Source organism: Dysidea avara, chromosome 3 (genome assembly GCF_963678975.1).
Source record: "Dysidea avara chromosome 3, odDysAvar1.4, whole genome shotgun sequence".
NCBI classification, from domain to species: Eukaryota; Metazoa; Porifera; class Demospongiae; order Dictyoceratida; family Dysideidae; genus Dysidea; species Dysidea avara.
In genome coordinates this window covers 22,534,755-22,559,091 of record NC_089274.1, presented here as the reverse complement: position 1 = coordinate 22,559,091, position 24,337 = coordinate 22,534,755, and the positions used below count along the sequence as shown (strand labels likewise).

Below are 24,337 nucleotides of genomic sequence, written 5' to 3'. Positions count from 1 at the left end.
CATGCTTATTAAGGCTAAACAACCTCCTAGCTTCATTTTTGATGTAAAGTCTTTCTGTTTCGGAGTTGGCGGCGTTGACACTTTCCCAAGTCCGTGATATTCGTATAATCTGACCGTATAAACGCAAAACTTCCTGGCGCAGCCTTGTCATCCTACGGAATAATCAGAAATTTATCTCGGTCATTACTTACGCTGTCTTGTCGCCGTACATTTGAATCAACCGGTGTGGTCTACAATATAGTTGTGGTGGAAAGAAGGGCTGTCCCCTTTTGAATTAAAAGGAAGCTAGAGGCGTGTCGTCGTGAGTGAGAATCTCACGGAGAGATCAGGCAAGTTCAAGCCCTCGTTCAAGTCGTACTGTGATGTTTCAAAAAGTTACAAAGAAATCATTGCATTGATTTACTGTGACTGGGACCTAGTGGACAGTTATGATGGCTACTGATGCGGTTTATACAACTGGCTACAGCAGTTATCCATCTGATCGCCAACCAGTTCATTGGCAAAGTGTAAGGACAAATTGGCCAGATACAAATTTGCCTGAAGGTTTACAATTAAATGATTATTCTAAATCAAGCCCACCATCACTTAATGCATCAGTACCACAAAGTAGTCAACATACTGCAGGTTCTATGGAAAGTCAGCAATTTACAGAAACTGAGGTTCCAAGGTCAAGGTCTAGATTGGGCTTGACTGCAAGAACACCTCCAATGTCTTTAGGCAATGGCCACATACCAGATAAAAGAAACATTAGTGTGGCTACTTTACATAATGAGCGCTATGTACTAGATGCAGCATCCATTAAGGAACATGAGAATGAAGATGATTTCTTAATTCACCCTAATCCATATAATCTATGTCTTTGTGTGTTTGATGGCCATGATGGACAAAATGCAGTAAGATTTACAAGCAAATATTTAAAAACAAGAGTGTTTGACACACGTAGTTGGGTTGAGATTTCAAAAACAGACCAGCAGAATGTGATGGAATCGGCGCTAGTGGAATTCATCAGGGTTACTGATGCAGATTTTTTTAAAGATATTAATCATTACATTGCTGAAAAAAGACGGATTCAATTACAAATTCCACCAGTAAGTGTTGCATAATGTATAATTGTGCTTTTATTTGTAAGGATGGTAAATAGACTTATTAAATTCTGACAGACCCATACAATGAAACTGCTAGCTAGAAACAATAAAACAGCATAGCCAAACTAGCCTCACACATATTCCTTTTCCATCATCTTTCCCATGGCCATACTGAGCACCTTATACTGGTTGCCTCAATATTGTACCAAATGACAGCGAATGTTCTATAAATGTGTAAATTGATAGATCCACATCAGAACGGAAAAAATTGTATATCTACATGTACCGTAAACCAATTCATTGAATTTTGAATAGACACCCATTCACTCTTAATAGCTGAAGGTGCTTTTAGTTGTTTAATGTAGTAATTGGTTGTATACAGTATCTGACCAGAAGTCTTACTTATCATCTACATGACTCCATGTACATGTTGTATCCATGAACTCTTATACTTGTTTATGGGATTTATGGAGATGCTTAGTTTGAAAGTGGGTGTGATGCACTGCATGTTGCACTGCATGTTTAAGTTGTAGACATCATTCCCACATGTGGGGTATGGTAGAGTGTGTTGACATCATTCCCATGTGTGGGGTATGGTAGAGTGTGTTGTGACTTGACCATGGGTGTGGCATGGTTGGTGGCAACACATCCCTAATCATGATATGATGGTGCTGGATTCTTGGTTGAGGAATTTGAGAGCAAAATGATGAAAATAAGCCTAAAACATTGATGAAAAATGCCGTTCTCTACATGCTATTGCTTTAAATGATTTTAAATGGTTAATAGGTGTTAAAAGCATCGATCCAAGGTAGGACATTTCAATTTAGTGAGCTAACTAACATATGGCACAGGTGGCTATACGTACATTTTTGTTATAATCAGACAGTGTTTATACTGTTCATCTGGAGTGCATATCACAAATTGATCAAATTTGTACATTAGACCATTTAATACACTGTTGAGGTATCCAGTTTAAATCTTACATCTGGCAGAGATGTTTGACAACATGCAAGTAACCTCTTAATATGTAGTTGCAGTAGAGATGTTCAGCATTAATTAGAAAACACTATGGAAGCCTAAGCATGGAAAATTTTTATGAAAGTGTACAAAATGATGTTTGGAGTTATATAGTATCAAGGTTAAACAACCCCTTCGTGCAACTTGAAATGTTTCTGATAGATTGCTACAAATATGCCTTCAGACAAGCATAACTAAAAAGGGCTAAAGCTGTGGACTTGATTTTTTGTTGTTGCTATAAGACGTTGCTTCAGCCCAACTGTTATCTCTACCCCTGGTAGCATTCATCTTGGGCAGTCTATTAGCATTCTCAATATTAGCTCAATAAAATTGATGTTAGGGATGGGCGATATCGTCAAAAACAAATATTGATTATTTTTTTTGGCACGTTATCTCGATAACTACTAATATTGCTACTATGTCTACGATTGCTACGATAACTACTATGTCTCTTGAATAGCTCATAACTAGTGCATATCAACTGAACTGCCTGTTTCAAATTCCAAGAATACTGATTTATTTCATAGTAGCTATAGTATTGTATGCCTGAGCTGTATCCATGATGTTTTATCTGTACAAGATGTTGCCAAGGTAACAGCAACTATAACACATTGTGCTTGTTACAGTGTATCTTGATATCATTTTTGCATATCAATATCAGTAAAATATTGAATTTCTCGATATTACTCACCCCTAATTGATGTGCATTCTGCGTTCCAGATCTGACCATGTAAGACATGTGAACTGATAAATTCTCTGTTGGAATTTTTTAACTTTCCTTTTAAACTCACTTCAGGTGTATGGTATTGTGAAGTAGATGTCCTTTTGGTTAACCTTGGCTAGTCATTTGATTTTCCTGGCTACAATATGCCTTTCATATTGTGGATTATCTTGTGAATGTTGTCCCTCTTCCACATATCTTTCTAGAATAGAATTCTCTATGGCTATTGTTTATGCAAGAGCACTGTGATCTCTTATCAGGGATTGTGCAGAGTTATGTTTTAGTCAAGAAGTCTCATGGTGTTCATAACCTACGGTACTGCTCAAATGCAACGTTGTCTTGTGAGAGTGCGAGCAATTAAAAAAAACTTGCTAATTAAAGGGTGTGGCAGCTGTTTCGCTCATGAGTGTTCATCCTGTTTTGTTTGGGATAAATACTTGTGAACGAAACAGCTGCCACGCCTTTTAATTAGCAAGTTTTTAATTGCTGGTACTCTCACGAGATGACGTTGAATTTGAGCGGTACTGTACCTGTCCTGGTTTATTCTGCAGGTGATGTGCCAGCCTTCCAGCTAGTGGTTTGGCTGGGATTTGGTGGAACTGTAAGAGGGAGGGGGGAGGGGATTACTTATCACCATCTCCACAGAATGAACTTGCTCCTAAAACAATGTGGTGAGTTGTACTGCTCAGAGAACAATGGTGACTTGTACTGGTTCTACCCTATGGGAATATGTTGGACCTAAGCAACATCCAAATATGAAAAAATCAAGCCCATAGCAATTAGACATCTCTTAAATACATTTTTTTTAATCATTCAAGATGCGTAAGTTTACACTATCTTAAGAGTTTATCAGAGGAGGGCGGACACGCTATGTAACTTTAATTGCATGGTTCCATCTGGTATTTCACGTGAGCCTCAATAGACCCAATACAAATCTAGCAAATGGTGGGGTTGAATGGAGTTTACTGGTTAATCGAATTGGGTTTAGTGTAAGTTTTAAGATGGTATGTTTGGTTTTTTTAAAACCCTGTGGTTTATGGCGATATTTACAATGTCATGTATATCGTGATTACCTCAGCCCTATGTATGCCATATGGAGCAGCAATAAACATTGTGTGGTAACTCCTGTCGTAAGCTTAGTGTTCTTCAGCACGTTATAAACGAACCATTTGTATAATATATTTTAGCAGCGCTTAAATCATGTCTGCCCTCCTCTGAGAATTTATGAACAGGCTTCAAGAAGGAAATGATCAGTAGTAAATTACATTGAATATTGTTTAAGGTTTCATAGAATTAATTGCAAGTGTTTCAAGCCTTTGAATTCCATAAGTTGATATTTAGGCTTTGGGTGTTTTAAAAAAAACTGAATTAATTTTGCATGCAATGGTGTAATATAAGCTGAATGCTACCCTTTTGCTGTACTAGTATTATCATACAGTTCAGTAGTACTACAGGAGTGGATCCAAGAGCTGGCAAGGGGAGGGGTACAAATAGGCTAAGTTGTAGGTGATTGGGGAGAGCCTGTTAGTTGCTGCATTTTTGAGTCAGCAAATAATCACCTCTTTAGTGTCTCACTGTTGATTTTTGCCATTTTGGCCTTTGCAAGATGGGTTATGAAGTCTTAAAAGCTGTTTAAAAGGCTCTGAATGTCTTAAACAACAACAACATGATAATTATTTTTAGAGGTGCTTAGTATGCACGAAGGTGCTAGGTGACAATTTCACAGTTAACGACTAGTTTGATTTGGTTTCAGGTGAATTTGTAATAAAAGCTAGAATAGAAGTTTCTTATTCACGAAGAGACTCCACCACAAGTCTCTTAGTACTAAGGGACTCGTGGCTAACCACATTAGTTAGTTACCCACACCAAGAATTTATTGTTAACCACTGAAATCATGGCTTGATTTGTTGTCAACAAAACAATAGCCAAACCAGCATGTTCTTCACCCTATTCCAGTGCGGGAGGGTTAACTGGAGTGCCAAGGCAGGTATGGGTGTCTCACTTTCCTAGAAAATGGGCTGTGTTGCCGCGTGACATGCCTGAAACCACACGACAAGCCAGCACCATTATACCGGCAATAATTTTTCTAGCTGTCTTTTTCCACTTTCACTTTCATTTCTCTTACTCAAACTGATGCAATTCTTATTGATAGCAGTATGTATCACCAATAAAAGTGCCGTTTCAGTGACTAAGCATTGAGAGGAAAGTAAATTAGCCTTCCCATGCAGCGTTGTACATGACACCGTCACTAGCAATAGCGCGAGGCATATACAATGTCTTTTTCATTGCTGGTAGACCATTTTCTAAAACAGTAAGACACTCCAAACTAGCATCTTCAAAGTATAAACATCGTCGGAGTCTGTGTTAGAATGATGCAGTAAAAACCTTGACTCCACCTCAGTTTTCATTGCATCATTTTAACACCTCCTCCTCAGACGTTTATACTTCGAAGATGCTAGTTTGGAGTGTCTTACTATAACATAAAGTTTAGTATTTTAATCAGAAGCATGGCTGGCTCCACAGGTGAGGGGAGGGGGAATTTACCCCAAATGCCCCCATCCTGGATCTGCCATTGTACTGTATAGTAGGGATCATGGAGGTTTAGGTTTTTTCATCCAAGAAACAACCTCCAAAACAGCTTGACAGTATTGGTTAAGCACATACAGTGTAAAGCCTTCAAAGTGACCACAAACCTTTCCAACAAGTTTCTGTGGAATTCTAAGAATTTTCTATTTAACAGAATTTTCTTCTGATTAACTGATGCCTTTAGTCAAGCTTAACTCAACTATGGACAACACTACAGGCTTGATTTCTTTACTCTTCGACGTCACTCCTGAGATGTGCCTTTTCACCAACCACAGCAGCTACAGTGCATGCATCATGGGCTTCCTTTGTGTCCTATTTCTTTCTCCACTGCCTTGAAGGAAGCTATTGATTTGTGGTAACATGTGGTGGCTTCAGTACAAGCTGGCTGTTACGAGAATTGTCCATAATTTCTGTAGTGAGTGGATTGATTGCAGAAGCCCTGTCTCATATTTTTGTTTGTTTGTAATGCTTAACGAAAAAAATGCCTGAAAAAGAAGTGGAATAGCTGTTTGCTTCCGATTAATTAATAGTCGAGCGTGCATTTATTTGTAACAATTTCCGTAGTAGCTGGATTGATTCCAGGGACGCTTCTTGCACTTTGTAATGCTGTATGGAAATGAAGCAAAATGTCAGCAATTGCTTTCCAGTAATTGATAATCGGGGCACATGTTAAATTTGACCGGCACCATTCTTTCCTTTGATGCTGTATGTATGTTCACCAATGAAGAGATTTTATATTTGAGTAGGGATCACTGAGCTCAAAATAACAGTCTGTCATCTGTCATTTTCCGACCCAAAAGTCACAATGACCGACCAAATTAAAAATGGTCTGACATTATGTCCTACCAAGTATTTAAAAAAAAACATTGTGTATATAAACTGGTTACTATTACGTACGTACCAGTGGCTGACCATGTTGCATGTTGGTCTGTCATTTTGACAGACCAAGTAAGACACCTTATATTGAGCACTGATGTCAACAAGGATTGTAACTGCTGCCATGCATGGATAGGCTGAAGCGTGTATGGTTTGTGATAGCATGCTGTAGTGAATAACAGACACGCTAGAGGAGCTTGAAAACTAGCCAACTATTAAATAGGTAGTTTATGGATGTACATCGAGGAGCTGGCTCATTATCAGTGCAGCTACAATTGAGTTTGTATAGTGCTGGTATGGCTGATGGAGGCGCTCAAATCACTCAACAACTCAACAGTACAGCCACTAGTTAAATCATTGACATTCATCACTTTGAAGTAGTGACAATAACCACATCATGTGACACTAGGTCTCTAAATGTCATTTAGAAACCTTACCTCTAGTGTTGTTTTAGTTACTACTAAAACTAAAAGTACTTTTAGTAAGGCAAATATGTATTAGTGTATTAGTTAACTAAAACTATAACTAACAGTAAATCCATATTATAACTAAAACTAAATCTATAACTAAAAAAACAACAGAATAATTTACTAAATCTAAAACTAAAAAGAATTAAGAAAAATAACTAAAACTATAACTAAAACCAAAAGATTTTCTTATGCACAACTAAAACTATAACTAAAACTAAAACAACAGAGACAATATAACCATAACTAAATCTATAACTAAAATGAATTAAGAAGGATTACTATAACTAAAACTCTTTACTAAAACAACACTGTGTTGCTCAGACTACTGCACGTATAAGTTCACATATGTACTATATAGGTGAAACGAAGCACAGAATGAAACTGTACTGCTGTATACAGCATCCAAACATCAATATATGCTATAGTTTGTGACCTGATGGTGGTTTAGTTAGCTATATCTAAAACTAAAAGTACTTTTAGTAGGACAAATATGTATTAGTAAACTAAAACTATAACTAAAAGTATATCCGTGTTATAACTAAAACTAAATCTATAACCAAAATACAACAGAACATTTTACCAAAACTAAATCTAAAACTAAAAAGAACTGGAAAAGATTACTAAAACTATAACTAAAACTAAAACATTTTTAGAAATGTTACTATAACTATAACTAAAAGATTTTCCCATTTTTAACTAAAACTATAACTATAAAATAATGCAGAGAATATAACCATAACTAAATCAATAACTAAAAGGAATTAAGAAAAATTACTATAACTAAAACTAAAAGTTCTTACTAAAACAATACTACTCACCTCAGGTCTCTAAGTGTAGTAATAACCTCGTCATCATAGTAAAGCAACAAACTGTCTTCTCCAAGTCCACAAGTTAACTCTGGCTCAGCTTTACATACACATCACCCACAGTTGATCCAGTTAGAGCAGAGGAGATACAGTCAAATCAGTCTGATAATTCTGAGAATGCCTGGAATGTATTAATGAAAAATGGAGGTAGTATATCAAAAACATATCCCTCCCAGAGGGAGTATACTTTTGATGCTCCCTCCTAGTAGTGATTAGGAATGCATTAACAAGAAACGGACTCCCTCCTAGGGAGTATATTTTTGATATACTACCTTCGTTTCTCATTAATGCATTCCTGTAGCAGTGCTATATGGAATTTATACACATTGTCTTTCCCTTTGAAGTCAGTATAGTTGCTGTACAAATCGATTATCTTACTGTCTAGAGCTATAATTCCAAAATTACTCACCACAGAAGGCTGAAACTTTGGTGATCCATTTCATTCCTTGGATAATGCAGATAATGCTAAGAAGAAAGAAATTCGGAAGTTGTGTGAACAAGTCGGGTTTTTGCTAGACGGTCACATACACTGTATTGTGCAAACAATTTTCTTTTCAAGTAGGGACAATGATGCACACACCATATTTATGTACCCATATAAATGTACTTGACAGCAAAAGTACATTGATTTCACATTCGACTGCCATCTCTTGATGTTAAATATATCATGTGGGCAGGTAAATGTGGATTGTATGATCTTAATAAGTGCTTAAGTACTAATTTTCTAACCAAATAGAGATATTCTTTAGGTTTGCAAGAAGATTTATTATGATGATGTTATTATAAATGTTGTATTTTATAGGGCATGAAGTCTTACCAAGCACAAATGACATTTCCAACTCAAGTTGCTCGTTTGCAGGAATTAGAAAAACACATTTCTGGAGGATGTACTGCTGTTGTAGCAATCTTAACAGAGAAGAGGTTATATGTGGCTAATCTTGGAGACTCAAGGGCTATTCTGGCATGTCAAGCAAGTAGTGGTGCTCTTAATGTCAAACAACTTAGTGAAGATCATGGTGTTGAAAATGAGCAGGAGATACAGCGACTTGCTGCCATTGGATTAGATCCAGAGCAGCTAAAGAGGACAGGTAGACTGGGTACCCAGGAGAACACTAGGAGTATTGGAGACTACTCAATAAAGGGAGGTTACAAAGATGTGGATGTGATCTGGTAAGGAATCTGCATAAATACAAGTTATTTATTGTAAGTGCATGTAGTGTTACACCTTGCATTTTCTACTGACTGACTGATGACCCTCAAACAAGCGTAACAGCTAAGGCTAAAGGCTGGATTTTTCACTGTCACGTGTCATTTTTTCAGTCAGATAGGTGCCTTTTGTATTTACAATGCATGCCTTGTGGACTTACTTTGTGTCTTTTCGCTGATAGCACAAAAACACATCTTTGGTCAAAGTTATGTTGAGCAGTGAACAAATCAAGTCCATAGTGTTAACCATAGCCGAGTTATGCTTAGTATCAGTTACAATAGTAGAAAATCCAGTTAAATAGAAATTTTTAAAAATTCCATATAAACTGGTTTGGGATCACTTTGAAGGCATTTTTGGCTCTGGTTATACTTAACCAGTACTGCCATACTGTTTTGAAGGAAAAGTGAGGCTGTTTTTTGGGTGATATTGAAGGGCAAGAAAATCCAAAATTCCATGATCCCTACTATACAGTACTACCATACTGTATGATGAAAAGTTCCTTACACATGTTATTTACAAAATACTTTGTAATGCTTGTTTGCGGGCGTAACCTGAAATTACAGAACTGAGGAAGAGTTAGTTTTACAATCTAGTTCTACCCTGACACTATTGTATTAGGATGACTGCTTATCTCGATCTCTCTGTTTGCAACAACTGGGTTGTGGGTTTAACTATCCTACACAATAAATTCCTGAGAGGAGTGCTGACAATGTGTCTATATTCTATGTATGTGCCTGTAAGGAAAGTGTTGCTACAAAATTAGTGCATAGATAGGGTTTTCTTACTTGAAGAAGGTGATGATGAGAAGATGGGGGTGACTGGTAAAGGCAAGGTGCAAAAGGCACATGCCATGAGTGAGTTTATTTTGTTGCCAAAATGGAAATCGTAGCCCTTCAACTTTGGTCTGGTTGACTGGCAAAGGTAGGCAGACCAAACTTTAAGAATCAATATCAGTGATTTTGTAAATATTAGTGCTTGATTCAACATTAGATACTTAAAGATTCTTCCATTACTGTATTATTTTTTGTTGCGTATAATATTTCTGTGTATGATCAATGTTTTGGGGGTCTACCATAAAAGCAGAAAATTTGACGGGAGCAATATTTGGCGAATTGAACAACTTGTCTATTTGATGTTTTTTTTTTAAATTTGATGGTCCCTCTTGCTCACAGGGGCCCACACTAATCATGCACAGACTGTATTAAAAATTTCAGATGACTCGTTAAAGCCCATGTAATAGTCATGGCAGCTCAAGTGATAACTTCGAGTATTATAGCTGCATCCAAGGCAGAGACCATGAGTGATGTAGCTACAGTAGCTATCTGGCATGGGATGCATCAGCAGGAGTAGGAGAATGTGCCTCTCGAGTGCCTCTGGCCTGCATACGAAAAATCTCTGGCTGCAGCTGTGAGACCAGGTTGGACCATGCTTAGTAGCTAGAAATAGGATATCTTTCAATGTTGGCTAGATCTTGTTCAGAATAAGCTTCTTCATGTTTTCGATCTCTTTAGCTAGCCGGATTTAAATTTGACAATTTCAGTGAAAATTTGCCAACTTTAATTAATTTCCTGTCTAATTTCTGCTCATACAGTGGGATCAAAGGAATAAAAGTAGTGAAACAAGGGAATAGCTAAAAGGTAGTGAAACAGGAGAGGTTATCTCTATACCTGCAGATATACTAATGAACATTTACTCCTTCCTTATTTTAAAACCTTCACCCAACCCAACCGCTATCACAATATCCCTTATAGGTCTGTAGCTGCGTACTTGTACTCATTATTGTAGGTATTACAACCAGCACGCAAACAATATCCTAACTATAGCACTGAAGGTCTGGAATAGTGACGGTATAACTATTCTAGACCTGCAGTGCTATAGGTCTGTAGCTGCGTACTTGCACTCGAGAGGCACATTCTCCTACTCCTGCTGATGCATCCCATGCCAGATAGCTACTGTAGCTACATCACTCATGGTCTCTGCCTTGGATGCAGCTATAATACTCGAAGTTATCACTTGAGCTGCCATGACTATTGCTTGGGCTTTAACGAGTCATTTGAAATTTTTAATACAGTCTGTGCATGATTAGTGTGGGCCCCTGTGAGCAAGAGGGACCATCAAATTTAAAAAAAACATCATATAGACAAGTTGTTCAATTCGCCAAGTATTGCTCCCGTCAAATTTTCTGCTTTTATGGTAGACCCCCAAAACACTGCTGGTAAATATCATTACTTACAGCCAATTATCACACTCAAGATGCTGCAAATAGCACAATACACATAAATCCCAAATACACATAAATCCAAAATACCATAACGTATAGATTACACACATACCAAATCCCCCTGCCAGCATATACATCTATCTATACAGCCTACGTAATTCAACCAGGATACAGTTAAATTCCTAACTTCCTTGCCACCAACAGCCTTTGTTCCAAGGAGTCCTCGATATAACCGTCTTGCATTTTCGGACTTCCATCGCCCATGCTCATGAAAAGCCTATCCGGCATCCCTGCATTTGCTGCTGTTGTGACTCCTCCTGATCTCAGGCTGTGGAGGCTAAACTCTTTCATAGGAAAACCTAGCTCCTGCAGCTTTTCATTCAACAGCTCTGCCATTCTAGTGTGGGACAACCCGCCAATAGCTCAAAGCTTTGCCACTAACTGGCACGAAACAGTTTCCAGCTGCTGCCAGATTGAATGTCTCCCTTCTGCATATAAGCCTCCAGCATGGCTACTGGGTAAGTATCTAAACTAGACCTTGCTATTAGAACCTCATCTCCCCGTCTCAACTGGTCCGTCTTGTTTCATGGGATTCTCAAGGTCAAGAACTCATCCCCAATCGTGAGGTCACAAACACTGATATTGGCTAGTTCATTGAATCTGAGAAAACCTACAAAGGACAGGAGACAAGCTGCACCAAGCCTTAAGCTAGCTAGTGTATTCTTCTTAGCATCTTGCGCTATGGCATCCAGCATCTGTGCTGTGAATGGTGACTTCTTTATCACCGGCTTGGCCAACTCTCTCTTAAGCTAATAAGGCCCCCTAGGGTTGCATGGACTAATGGGGAATCTGTAGGGGATGGAACTCCTGCTATTAAGTATGCCACTGCCCATGCCAGCGTATAAACCACTTCTTCTACTACTGATTTTGAGCACTTGGTCTCGGCCAGATACCGCAATTACAATGCTACATGCCCTTGTTGGCAGAGAAAACTGGTAATTTATGTTTTGACGCCCATTCTCTCCAACTATGGTATGTACCAGCATACTTCTTAGTTGTTGAAGTAGCTTTGCATCGCAACACTGTTGCTAGTAGATATGCAGCTAGCCTTTTAAGCTCAGGATCCTCTAAGCCCTCCAAAGTGGTCCACATTTCTGTAACAAACATGTCTACAAAAAGAAAAAGAGTACAAGCTACATACGTGAGATACCAACATGTCTGTGAATCGAGTTGCATTCTATTATCATTGCCCTTCATAATTGACAAAAAGCACATTCCAGTGCTAACAGACTGGTCACTTAAGCCTAGTACACACTTAGCCACTATGAAAACATTCCAGTACTAACAGACTTCACTTAATCCTAGTACACTCTTAGTCACAATATCAATCTCCCAGTACTATTAGACTAGTCACTTATTCCTATATAGTGCACACTTAACCACAATAAAAACATTCCAGGCTGTTCACTTAATCCTAGTACACACTTAGCCGCAACAAAACATTCCATTATTAACATACCAGTTAACCACAACAAAAACATTCTGGAATTAGCCATAGCTAATACCTACTTATACACTTAGTTAGCTTGTGACAAAATCAAATTGAACCACTAATAGATCACACACTGGGAAAGTATAATCTGATTTTCCAGGCATGATTGGCCATTGTCCTTTGCTAATCACTCTACAGGTCCTAACAAACTTATCTACATTGCTCCCATCTGGATAAATCATAGGCCAAAATGGGGCTGATAACCAGTATGGCACAATCAAGGTTCCTTTGGCCTGCGTACTGTGCATGGCAAATCACCCTTGGGACAAGGTATGGAGAGGGCAGACCCAGTTAATGTCTTACCCCCAGTCAGAAGTAAAAACATCTTCTGCTTCTCTACTAGGACACCAATACCTGGAGTTGAATTGTGGAAACTTTGTATTCTAGTGGTCTGCAAATCTATCTATCGTATGTGGCCCCCACGCCTGATTAATCTCCTGAAATATCAAAGCTGCAGAGCCCAGTTGTCCCTATCCTGGACACAACTTAAGTAATCAGTTTGCTGGTTCTGTGTACGTGGGATCCCCTCTTGGGTCAATGCGAATCAGGTTCCGTGATGCAGGGGCAAAAATTGCAAGGGCTTCTTCTTGTAAGGGTGGGTTCTTACTCCCTACATCCAGTATTCTAACAACATTCTGATAATCCAAAAACCATCATATCCTTTCATTTTGAAGCTTGCAATGGGTATTACAGATTCCAGTACCATCCACACAGCTCTTACTTCCTTTCATGTAGAGCTTCTTGCTCTCTCATCTGCTGACCATGCGCCATGAGCAACATAGCACCCATGTTCCACTGAGAACCCCCCCCCATAGCCTGTATCACTCACGTTGGAGTAAACCACTCTCAATGCTGAGGGACTGTGCAGCCATTGATACCATCAATTTGTTCCAACCAAAAGTGCAATTCCACTAATGCTTCTGTGCTTAGAGTGAGAGCCTGACACCAGTGTAATAACTCAAGAACAAGTACAACAAAAGATCACACTTACAACTCAAGCACATGGACGACAGAGGGAGGTCACGTGTGGATCACCAGATACAAGATTACGCATACATCAATAACATAATTAATCCTATTATACACCTCCCCCTTCAAACTAAAGTATGAGCAGTACTTACAATTTGAGTATGTGTGCAACAATGTTAAAAGTTTCCTGATACTCCATAATAGTCTGGAGGTCTAATAACTCGTCCACTTCTAGTCACTATGCGATGGGTTTGGAGTGAATTTCCATTGTCTTGAGAATGTGAAACTGGCTCAGTATTATGAGTGGTCTGATTGTCTTGGGTCGGGACTGGATTCTCATAGTGTGTAAATAAAGGAGGTGACCAGTTCTCACAAGGGGAGGAATTGTCAGCTTCACCAGTTAACATTGGTCTTACTCGGTTCACATGTACTATGCGCTTTGTGGATCCCATCTGTAATTCTAATGTGAGAGGTCCTTTGATACTGATGATGTTCCATGGACCAGTCCAGTGGGGATCCAGCTTTCCTCTTGTTGGATTATCTAGGAACACTCTTTGTCCTACAGCGAATGTCACTTTCTTCTGTCCAGCGTAGTTGCTCTGCTGTGCCTCTGCAGATTTGGTTGTATCGGCCTCAACCATTTCCCACATCTCCATGAGCTTCCGCTGAAGGTGACAGCTGTAATCACCTGGATCAGGGAATACTGAGGTGGGTGGTAAGGGTAACTGGAGCAGGGGAGGATTTCGTCCAAATAACACTTCATAAGGTGACGGTCTTGTTGTTGAATGCTGAGAGGTTCGGTATGCAAAGAGAAGAAGCTGCAAATGGTCTTCCCAGTTGAGTTGCCTCTCCATCAGTGTTCTCAATAAGTTAAGCAAGGAGCGATTCATCCTCTCAACTAGTCCATCTCCCATCGGATGGTAGGGTGTTGTACGGGATTTCTCTACCCCAAATGCCTTGCATAACTCAGACAGGGTGTGGCTCTTAAAGTTTCTTCCCTGGTCCGAGTGTAATCTTTGAGGAGGTCCAACCATGGTGAAAACTTGATCTCGAAGTGCTGTTACAATGGTAGCTGCTTTTTGATCAGGTAGTGCAATTGCAAAGGGCCACTTGGAGAAATAATCTTGTGCCACAAGCAAATACTGATTCCCTCTACTTGACATGGGGACTTTGAGGATATCCACCGCTACCAATTCCCAGGGTCTGCTGGTCACAATCGGTTGTAGGGGAGCTGGTGGTCTTGCTGGGGCCTTCACCATCTGACAAGTTATACAGTTGGTGCAATATATTAATAGTGGCTTGCATCTTTGACAATTCCAACCCAATAAGTGAAGTCTAATAGTCTGGCTAGGGTCTTGTCAGTTCCTTGATGGCCAGCAGCATCGTGAGCCATGTGAAGGAATTTCTTGTGGAGAGTGGCAGGAGCCACAATAAACAACTTTTCCTCTGCAGCTGAGTGATGTCTCATCTTGCGGTAGAGGACTGAATCTTGGAGAAACAATTGTTGCCACAATTGAAGGTACTGACGAAGAGGGAACTTTCTCCAGTTGCCAGAAACTTGTGGTGGTTGGTTGGCCTCCAGTTGGCTGATTAATTGGGACAAACCCGGATCTGATCTCTGGGCCTGGGAAATGGCAAAATGGTCTAAAGAGCTTTCTACAGTCACAACTTGTAGGGGATGCCTTGACAGTGCATCTGCATGTGGGTTGTCTGCACCAGGTCGGTGTACTATAGAAAATTGAAAGGCACGCAACTCTAGTGACCATCGTTTCAACCGCTGAGAGCGTGATTTGCTTGCCTTCTTAGTGGTTTCCAGCCATTCAAGAGGTTTGTGATCAGTCTCCAGTAAAAAAATGTGCTCCAATTAGATAATGACGAAATTTGTGGACAGCCCAAACAATGGCCAAGCATTCTTTCTCGGTTGTTGAGTAATTCCCTTCAGCCTTGTTGAGGGTGCGGCTGGCATACTCAACAACAGTGCCTCATTGAGTGGACAAGATTGCTCCTAGGCCAATCTCAGAAGCATCTGTGGCTAGCACAAACTGGTCATCTCTTTTTGGGTAGTCTAGCAATGGCTGTGTCAGTAAGGCTTGCTTCAAGGCTACTAATGCAGCCTGTTGCTCAGATTCCCAAACAAACTGGGTAGTCTTGCTTGTCAAGGAGGTCAAGGAGGTCAATGGGTGAGCTACATCAGCAAAGTGGGGAATGAATCTCCTGAAAAAATTCACCAGGCCAAGAAAAGATCTCACATCCTTGCTGCAGGAAGGTGTTGGCCAATCTCGTATAACCTTTGTCTTCTCTGGGGAGGGTGTCACACCTGCAGAAGAGTACTCAAAACCCAAATGTATAGCTTTTGCATTGCCAAAAAAAACACTTTGATCCACGGAGTGTGAAACCTGTTGCCTTCAATTTCTGCAACACTCGGCAAAGATCACTGATGTGTGAAGTCATGTCATCTGAAAACACTATGAGGTCGTCAACATAATTGTCAACACAATCCTTACATGTTTTTAGAGTGTGATCCAAGGCTCTCTGACATGTCTGTGTGGCCCCAGTCAGCCCATATGGCATAACAGTGAACTCCCAGAGACCATAGCCTGGTCCAGGACAAAAGGCTGTCTTCTCAATTGATTGTTTGTCCACTGGGAATTGCTAGTAGGCACTCCGCAGGTCCAATTTGGAGAACACTTTCTTCCCGGCCAGTCGTTGTTGAGGGCCCTCTGGTCGTGGCACTGGATAGGAGTCCTTCTTAGTCACCTGGTTGAGTTTTACAAAATCCACACATATTCTTACCTCCCCAGAGCTCTTAGGCACATATACAGCTGGGGCACACCATGGGCTTGTGCTCGGGCGAATAATGCCTTCCTTGGCCATGTCTTCTAGCTGGGCGTGTACCCATTCTGTATAGTGAAAGGGGATCTGTCGAGGTGGAACTTTGATTGGTGTTGCCTCTCCAGTATCTATGACATGCCTTGTCACATTGTTTGTCCCAGCTGTTTGGAGAATAGCTCCTTAAATTCTTGTATGACTGCTTCCAGTTCAGGGTGAACATCTGTAGGCATCTCAAACTGAATACAATTCTTATCAGCGCACTTTACAGGAATGGCCTGGGGACAGTCATCATCAATGGTAACTGCACCACATGATTTCAGCTCTGTCAGTTCTAATGGCAGTGCATGATGTGGAGAATCTGCTCTGTGGAATGTACTGGATTTGAAGTTGAGCACAAATCCATGTTCTCTCAGAAAATCACATCCCAGTATGGCTGGTACAGACAGGTGATCAACAACAATGAAGGAATGTTCAGTATAAAATGGTCCCAGAGTTACAGTTACATTAGTTATGCCACAGGGTGTGATGTTCCTCCCATCAGCATTCACTAATTTGGTGCGGGAAATTGGCTTGATGTTTGGTGGTGACAAGTGATCTTTGCTGAGGACTGAGCATGATGCTCCTGAATCTAACAGTATAGTAAGTGGGTTTCTGTTCAAGTGTCCATGTGTAAAAACAGTGTAATTGTTGTGTGCAAGTGCAGGAACGTGTACAACGGGTTGAGCATTATGTAAATCTAGGTAGTGCCCCCTGCTCGATGGTTCAGGACACCCCCCCTGCCATTTCCCTGACTCCAACAATTCTGATAGCTATGTCCCCTTTTTCCACAATTATAGCAGATCAGCTCACTCCTTGAACGACAGTTGTTGGCTATGTGGCCCACCTTTCCACACTTAAAACAACGTTTGGTGCAGGGGCTTGCCTTGTTGACACTTAATGCTGCCAACTGCTCTGTCATCACTTTCAGGGTTTCCTCCATTTTGTCTAGTTGGCTTGACTCTTCAGCTTCTTTCACATGGCTTACAGGGTGAGTTGTGTTTGTGTCTGCCCTCTGATATATCAGGATGACTTCTCTAGCCTTAGCAATTGTCTGTGCATATGTTCCCTTGGGTAACAACTTCAACTGAAGAGCGACTTTCTCAGGTAGGACGCTCATTAAATGGAATCTCAGCTCTGAGTCACGGATCTCTGCAGGAAGTCCAGGGGATGATCGATCTAACAGCGTTTCTATATCTCAAGCAAGTTCATCTAGGCTTTCGATTCCTTCTCGAAGACGTCTGTGTGTTAGCTGCTCGCGGGCTGTGAGACGATCTTCATCAGTGTCAGGATTGAGTCTGCTGATTATGGCCTTCTTGAGAGCTTCATACGATGCGTTGTCAGCCTCTCCCAAAGACTCGTAAATGGCCCAAGCATGTCCCCTGAGTAACGTAGGCAGTCTCACTAGTTTCTTGGCCGTGTCCCACTCATTGGCTGCGGCGCACACATTGAATCACCTGAACCATGACTTAGCGTTTCCATCTTCCAAAGGCTCTGGTAAACAGATCATAGTTCCTGTTGCCATTGTCCCGGGTTTCAACCACTACAACAAAAGATCACACTTACAACTCAAGCACATGGACGACAGAAGGAGGTCACGTGTGGATCACCAGATACAAGATTACGCATACATCAATAACATAATTAATCCTATTACACCAGTATTGCCGGTTGTTCAATAAGAAGTACATGCTCCTGCGTCATCAGTCAACTGACAGGGCCTACTGCCAGGAACATAGCAATTATCTTGCCTATAATACTAGCCAACTGACAGGCCTTCACATGGTTTGCTGACACCACTTGGCCCAACTGTGACTTCAGGGCAGCAATCTTTCCCTCCGGGACAGATATTACCCCTTACTCCAGGTCCAGATCAAATCCAAGCCATGAGGTCTGTTGGGATGGTGTAAAAGCATAACAAGCTGATGCTAGGCCAAATGGTAACACTGCAAATACATAATACTGAGTTATTCCGTGTATTTCCCAGCTGAAACCCAGATAATGCCTTTGAGGCTATATATATATATATATATTTATGTGGTGGTAGCCACTTTTGAGATCAAAGGAAAACACATAATCATTTTTCTGGAACATTAGCATTGTCGTCCTCATGTCCTCTTATTTAAATGTGTCCAACCAAAGGAACTGATTCAAGTATTGCAAGTTCAGTACCAGCTGTAATTTCCCAGTGCTATTCGTTACTACAAACAGAGGACTTCAACTACGTGGGGACTCAAAAACCCTTGCTATGCAACTAGCTCCTGTATAGCTCTTTGTTGTCCAATGCAGATTGCTGGTTAGGCCTACTATATTAGGTATTGCCTGAAGGGGAAGCTTGTACCCCTCTGAGATACAGCTGCTGATCCATGGTGCTGGGTCCAATGTTTCCTCCCAAAAATTCAGGCACTTTCTAGGCCTACCCTGGACATCGCCTACTTGCTGTTGGGACTCCCCTTGCTCTACCCCCCAAAACACTGTTATCGGTTGGCAATTAGGCCCTATGTCTGAATGGCTCTGGTCTCCGAGTTGGGTTACCTGTTCCTCATGGTTACCCCTTGAATTACTACTGTGTCCCTGATGGGTTTATTGGGTATCTCCCTGTAAATTTTTGTTTTCCCCTGGTCACCATGGCCTGATACTTTCTTATACCTAGCAGCCCTGTTATCCCCTGCTCTCCCTATAGCATCACCTGATGTAGGAGAAAGTGTATTAGAATTGCCTCTTACTGTACGATCAACTGATTCATGCACACTAGGGATACTAAAACAACCTGACTGCATGCAGTGTCACACTGTGACTCATCAACACTACCCTGGCCCTCTGTGCAGTGATAGGAAGAATTATTCCTTTTGGTGGGGTTGTCAACACTAGAAGCCTCATAAGTAACCTGGCAGTCCTTATTACTTTGAGACTTATCAACACTAACACCCTGGCATGCCATCATACTGAGAGACTTATCAACATTAACATACCCAACAATTCTGTCATTATGTGACAAGAAAATAGTACCCTTACACATAGCATCAACACATACATTAGTATCATTCACCAAATGTGATGAAATGGTACTGCCCTTACACATAGGATTACCACATACAACAGTATTGACACATGCATCATTGATCAAAGGATACTGTGGCCTTCCCAACCTAGGGCAATTTGTCCTATAGTGGCCGAACTGGTAACAGTTGAAACATGGGCCAGGTAGCCTATTGCTCACAAACTGCTGCCTTGAAGGGGATGGTTGAAACGTTAGTGGTGGCGGCGGCGCTGGTGGTGGTGGCCCTGGCTGGAGCCACTGTGGACCATAATGCTGGTAGCTAGGTGGTGGCTGCAGAGGTTGGGACTTCTTCTGCCTCTCTGGTAGGGTCTCTCTCATCACGTGTTACTTCATGATCCACGTCTTTATCAGCTGGCTTGATCTTTTTAGTGTCCTCTTCGCTGTCCCCTGGCCCCCCCAGCCCTGTAAGCTGCTACTGCCCTCCAGCTATTCTTAAATTGATCTGCTATGCAGATATGCTTCTGTTACTCAGCCAGTGTCTCGATACCTTCATGAAGCTCGTTGAGAGCCTCCTGGGCCACTTTGGCATCTTTCTCTGTTGGGGTGCTGATCTTCTTGATCTTCTTCACCATCGACTCAATTCTGTCCCCGACTTCAGCATTAAACAGGTACTGCTTCTCCAGTGGGCGGTCTTGCTTCGCCCATTTAAGAGCTCACTCCTTTGTGTCCTCTTGGGAGGCCACCACATCCTCCTTGAGCTTCTTAAACTTCTCATCCAGGTCTCTCTGGGTGTCTTTCTGCTGGTGTGCAATGGTTGAGACCGTTCTGATTAGTGCATCTAGCTTCTACTCTGTTGCCTCATAGAAGTAGCCTGTCTACAAGAAAACGCAGCTTGGAATTGATGATCTTCACACATCATGCCTTTTATACCAGTTGCCAATTACGTACGTGATAGCACATGCATATCCATCAAAACCGAAAGGAGGCTATTTTCAACCTAATTCACTATGTTCAGCTGGCGTAAAATACACATTCCTATGGTTATAGACTGCAGTATAGGAATTAAATATCCATTAGTATATCTGCAGGTATACCGTATAGCTCCAAATTTTCGTGGTCTCAAATTTTCGTGATTTTCGTGAATTTGCATGTGATCACGAAAATATTATTCACGAAATTTTAATTTTTACAATAGCTATTAGAGAGTCAGTGTTCAAACGGAAGTGATGTCTCTTTACAAGTATTTTAAGCCAAAGTCTTCAAATTCATCTGCCACCTCGTATTCCAATGCTGTGGCCGCAGTCCTGCCCAGTCCGGATGGACCACTGTCGAAGCTTGTGCCATCGTCTACAATTCAGGCAGCAAATAACGCGGTGCAAAAGTTTGTTAGTGATGATTCTCGCTGCCATCCATCAGGCATTGGAAAGCGAGGGAGTTATGCCTTTTATACTGACAAAGAGAGAGCTGCCATTGGTAATTATGCCGTCCAACACGGCACAGCGACAGCTATCAAGCATTTTGCCACAAAGCATCCAGAGTTAAAGTGGAGTACAGTAAATGACTGGAAAAAGGAGATCATCAGAACTACTGAATCGCACAGAAAAGAAACTAACGAGATAATTTCCATTGACGAACTTGAAAAAAGAAGAGGGGTAGGCCAGCAATGTTAAGTGACAAGCTAAGCAAGGATTTACGTTTATATATCTGGACCATAAGAGAAGCTGGAGGGGTTGTCAACACCTCCATTGTAATAGCTGCAGGAACTGGAATAGTGCAGCATCGAGAGCCGATGTCATTAGAATGCAATGGTGGTCACATCGCCTTGAAGAAAAGTTGAGCAAATTATTTCTTGGGGAAAATGAACTTTGTTAAGCGGAAGGCAACAACAAAGTCCAAGTTGGTTGTGAAGAATTTTGAAGAAGTAAGATACCAGTTCCTGCTTGACATCAAGGCAGTTGTGGAAATGGCAGAGATACCTTATGATCTAATAATAAACTGGGACCGGACAGGGATTAAATACATCCCAGTGTCAGAATGGACGATGGAGAAGGAGGGATCAAAAAGGGTAGAGATTGCTGGCATTAACGATAAGAGGCAGATAACTGCAGTTTTTGCTGGGAGTTTAACAGGAGATTTTCTTCCTGTTCAACTTGTTTACAAAGGAACAACAACGAAGTGCCTTCCTTCTGTCTCATTTCCACCGAAATGGCACATCACAGCAACACACAACCACTGGTGCAACGAGGATACAATGGTGGAATATATCAGCAAAATCATTTTTCCTTATTTACAAGAAAAGAAGACAACTTTGAAACTCCCACCAACCTACCCTTCATTGGTTATCTTCGATGAATTCAGTGGTCAAGTTACCGATAGGGTGCTGTCATTACTAAAAGCCAATAACATCTTTTATGTAATTGTGCCACCCAACTGTACGGATACGTTGCAGCCTCTAGATGTCAGCGTTAATAAACCAGCTAAGGACTTCCTTCGTGCAAAGTTTAATGAATGGTATGCTGCCAAAATAACTGAGCAGCTCGGAAGTGGCCCTTTGAGCAGACGACTACAACCTGTGGATCTCAGGTTAAGCATTGTGAAACCTGTAGGAGCAAGATGGATGATTGAGTTGTACGATTACCTCAAGTCTAGACCTGAGATTGTTGTCAATGGCTTTAGGCATGTTGGAATTTTAGACATTCTTAACAAGTAGCTTTGTATATTATTAAAACATCACATAAATGTATGGTTACAACAGTAATAGTACAATAATTAATATTATTTGTAGTACATATTTAACTTAAGGAAATGGTGTTAAATCAAGATTTTCAAAACACTGGATTAAATGAGATCGTATCAGTGATTGTGTGTATTCACTAGGATTTATTCCATGTAGAAGTGAGGTAGCAGTAGCAATAGCAAAGGCACCACAATCTGTGGTCCCAGCTTGCTTTGGCATTTTACCATGGATGCTGGTATTGATATCTGAACCACAAATATTTTCAACCAGCTGCCTTACTTGAGAATCAACTGTGTTGAATATGGAATCATAAATTAAAATCTTCCCAGCCTCACACTGTAGATTAGAAAATGTTATCCAGTGATTACCATGGACATGCAGAATTTGAACCAATGGTGTACGAATGTCAAGTTTGAATTTAGTTTGTAGCAATGTTAACTGTAAGCCTGTAATGTCTGGAAATTTCTCCTTCAAAATAATCTGAGCAAAACTTATGTGCTTGTCGTTTAACTGTCGTCCATTGGACACGGCATTTCTATCTTCTAAAGACAGTCGGATTTTGTGATGCAGCCAAACATCTTCATTATTATGGTCACATCTCGATGTACTTTCCTCCTCTTCAACTTTAATTTTTTTGGCTGGATTTCCTGGGAGATCTTCCCCATCTTTTAAGGCTTCCTTTGGTGTGTCTTGTGCAGTAGTAGCTTTTATATTATTTGGTTTTTGCTCACATAGCTGCAACATTTTCTTTGCTTTAGAGACAAGACAGTTGCTACCCTGAAACACCAATACACACGGTATCTCCAACCCACCTTGGTTTAAATCTCGAGAATAGCATCTGCTTCCAGTAACTCTACAAGAGATTGCTCCTCCCATCTGCAAAAACACTGAGCATGAAGAGCTTATTGTTATTGGCAGATGTCCAACAGTTCCAACATCTCTTTTGGTTACTTTCACACAGAATGGGTCGTGTGAGTTTCCATCTTCTGGCGAGCATGGCAGAGTTTCACCAAGAAAAGGTGTCCATACTTCTTGATATACATGGTAACCTCGAATTTTCGAATTATACTCGTATGTTACCACTGCAAGGCTAGCATCATCCATCCTCGTATAGCTATAGCACTGATTGATATGTTCAGTATCTCACACACTTATTGAAAATGGCACTGAAATGGATTCTGGTGTCGTGATCGTCCCGTGGTGATTCGTGACCTACACGCATGTAGCTATGGCATAGCAGCCAGCTGTCTGTATAATGGTTACTTAAATCATATTCATAGCACAATTGCTGATAACTCCCTCACAGAATCTTACCAGCAACCTTTGAGTAGCACCCACAAGAATTATTCGTTCACGAAATGTTGCTGCATTCACGAAAATTTTATCACGAAATTTTATATTTGTCAAATTATATTCCATCGCTCACGAAAATTTAAGACCACGAAAATTTAAGACCACGAAAATTTGGAGCTATACGGTAGGTAACCTCTCTTGTTTCACTACTTTTTAGCTATTCCCTTGTTTCACTACTTTTTTTATCCTTTGATCCAGGCCTAATCCAACTTAAAATTCTACTTGTATAAATGATGTTCATATGGTAGTAGTGTTGTGTGGGTGTATTACTGTTTGTGATATAAATAATAATAATATTTTCTTCTTTTAATCTTATATCATAGCCATGCTACTTGTGAACCAGGACTTGCAGTACCTCATGTCATGTCAGTTCCAGTTGGTGATCCATTCTTCAAATACCTCATCCTGATGTCTGATGGAGTATACAAGACAGTAGAAGCAGTAGCAGGATTATCTAGTAATACTGGAAATGACATATTGGTTGGTATAATTGATCAGCATGTAGAAAGGAATGGATTTAACAACAATAGTACAGCCATGGAAATTCTGAAAAAAATTCGTCACATTCAGCATGACTTGTTTCAGAAATCAGCTTGTCAAGATCCTCATTCTGAAATCGCAATAGCCAATCGGAAAAGAGATGACATGACCTTGTTAATTTACAAGTTTCACTGAAAATATATGTATCTTTAAATTTTTAACATCCTTTATTAATACCATGATAGTTACTATAAAAAAGGTATGATCTTAGTACCAACACATCATACTTGTGTATTTTTGATTACCAAGATTTGAAATCAGAAACTAA

General features: G+C 40.5%; 2 protein-coding genes across 2 annotated transcripts in view; one reads left to right on the top strand and one right to left on the bottom strand.

The window, feature by feature from the left end:
- Positions 1 to 364, bottom strand: part of LOC136250280 (LYR motif-containing protein 1-like) — an 8,449-nt gene extending 8,085 nt beyond the window's left edge. The window contains exons 1-2 of the mRNA XM_066042465.1: positions 210 to 364; positions 2 to 152 (exon numbers count right to left, since the gene is read on the bottom strand). Of these exons, the coding sequence (XP_065898537.1) occupies positions 2 to 152; positions 210 to 211 (153 nt within the window). The 5' untranslated portion in view covers positions 212 to 364. The remainder of the gene's footprint in view (position 1; positions 153 to 209) is intronic.
- Positions 47 to 24,337, top strand: LOC136250279 (TGF-beta-activated kinase 1 and MAP3K7-binding protein 1-like). The gene is made up of 3 exons (XM_066042463.1): positions 47 to 1,088; positions 8,424 to 8,791; positions 23,853 to 24,337. Exons 1-3 carry the CDS (start codon positions 429 to 431, stop codon positions 24,202 to 24,204), a joined length of 1,380 nt encoding a protein of 459 aa, XP_065898535.1. The 5' UTR covers positions 47 to 428; the 3' UTR covers positions 24,205 to 24,337.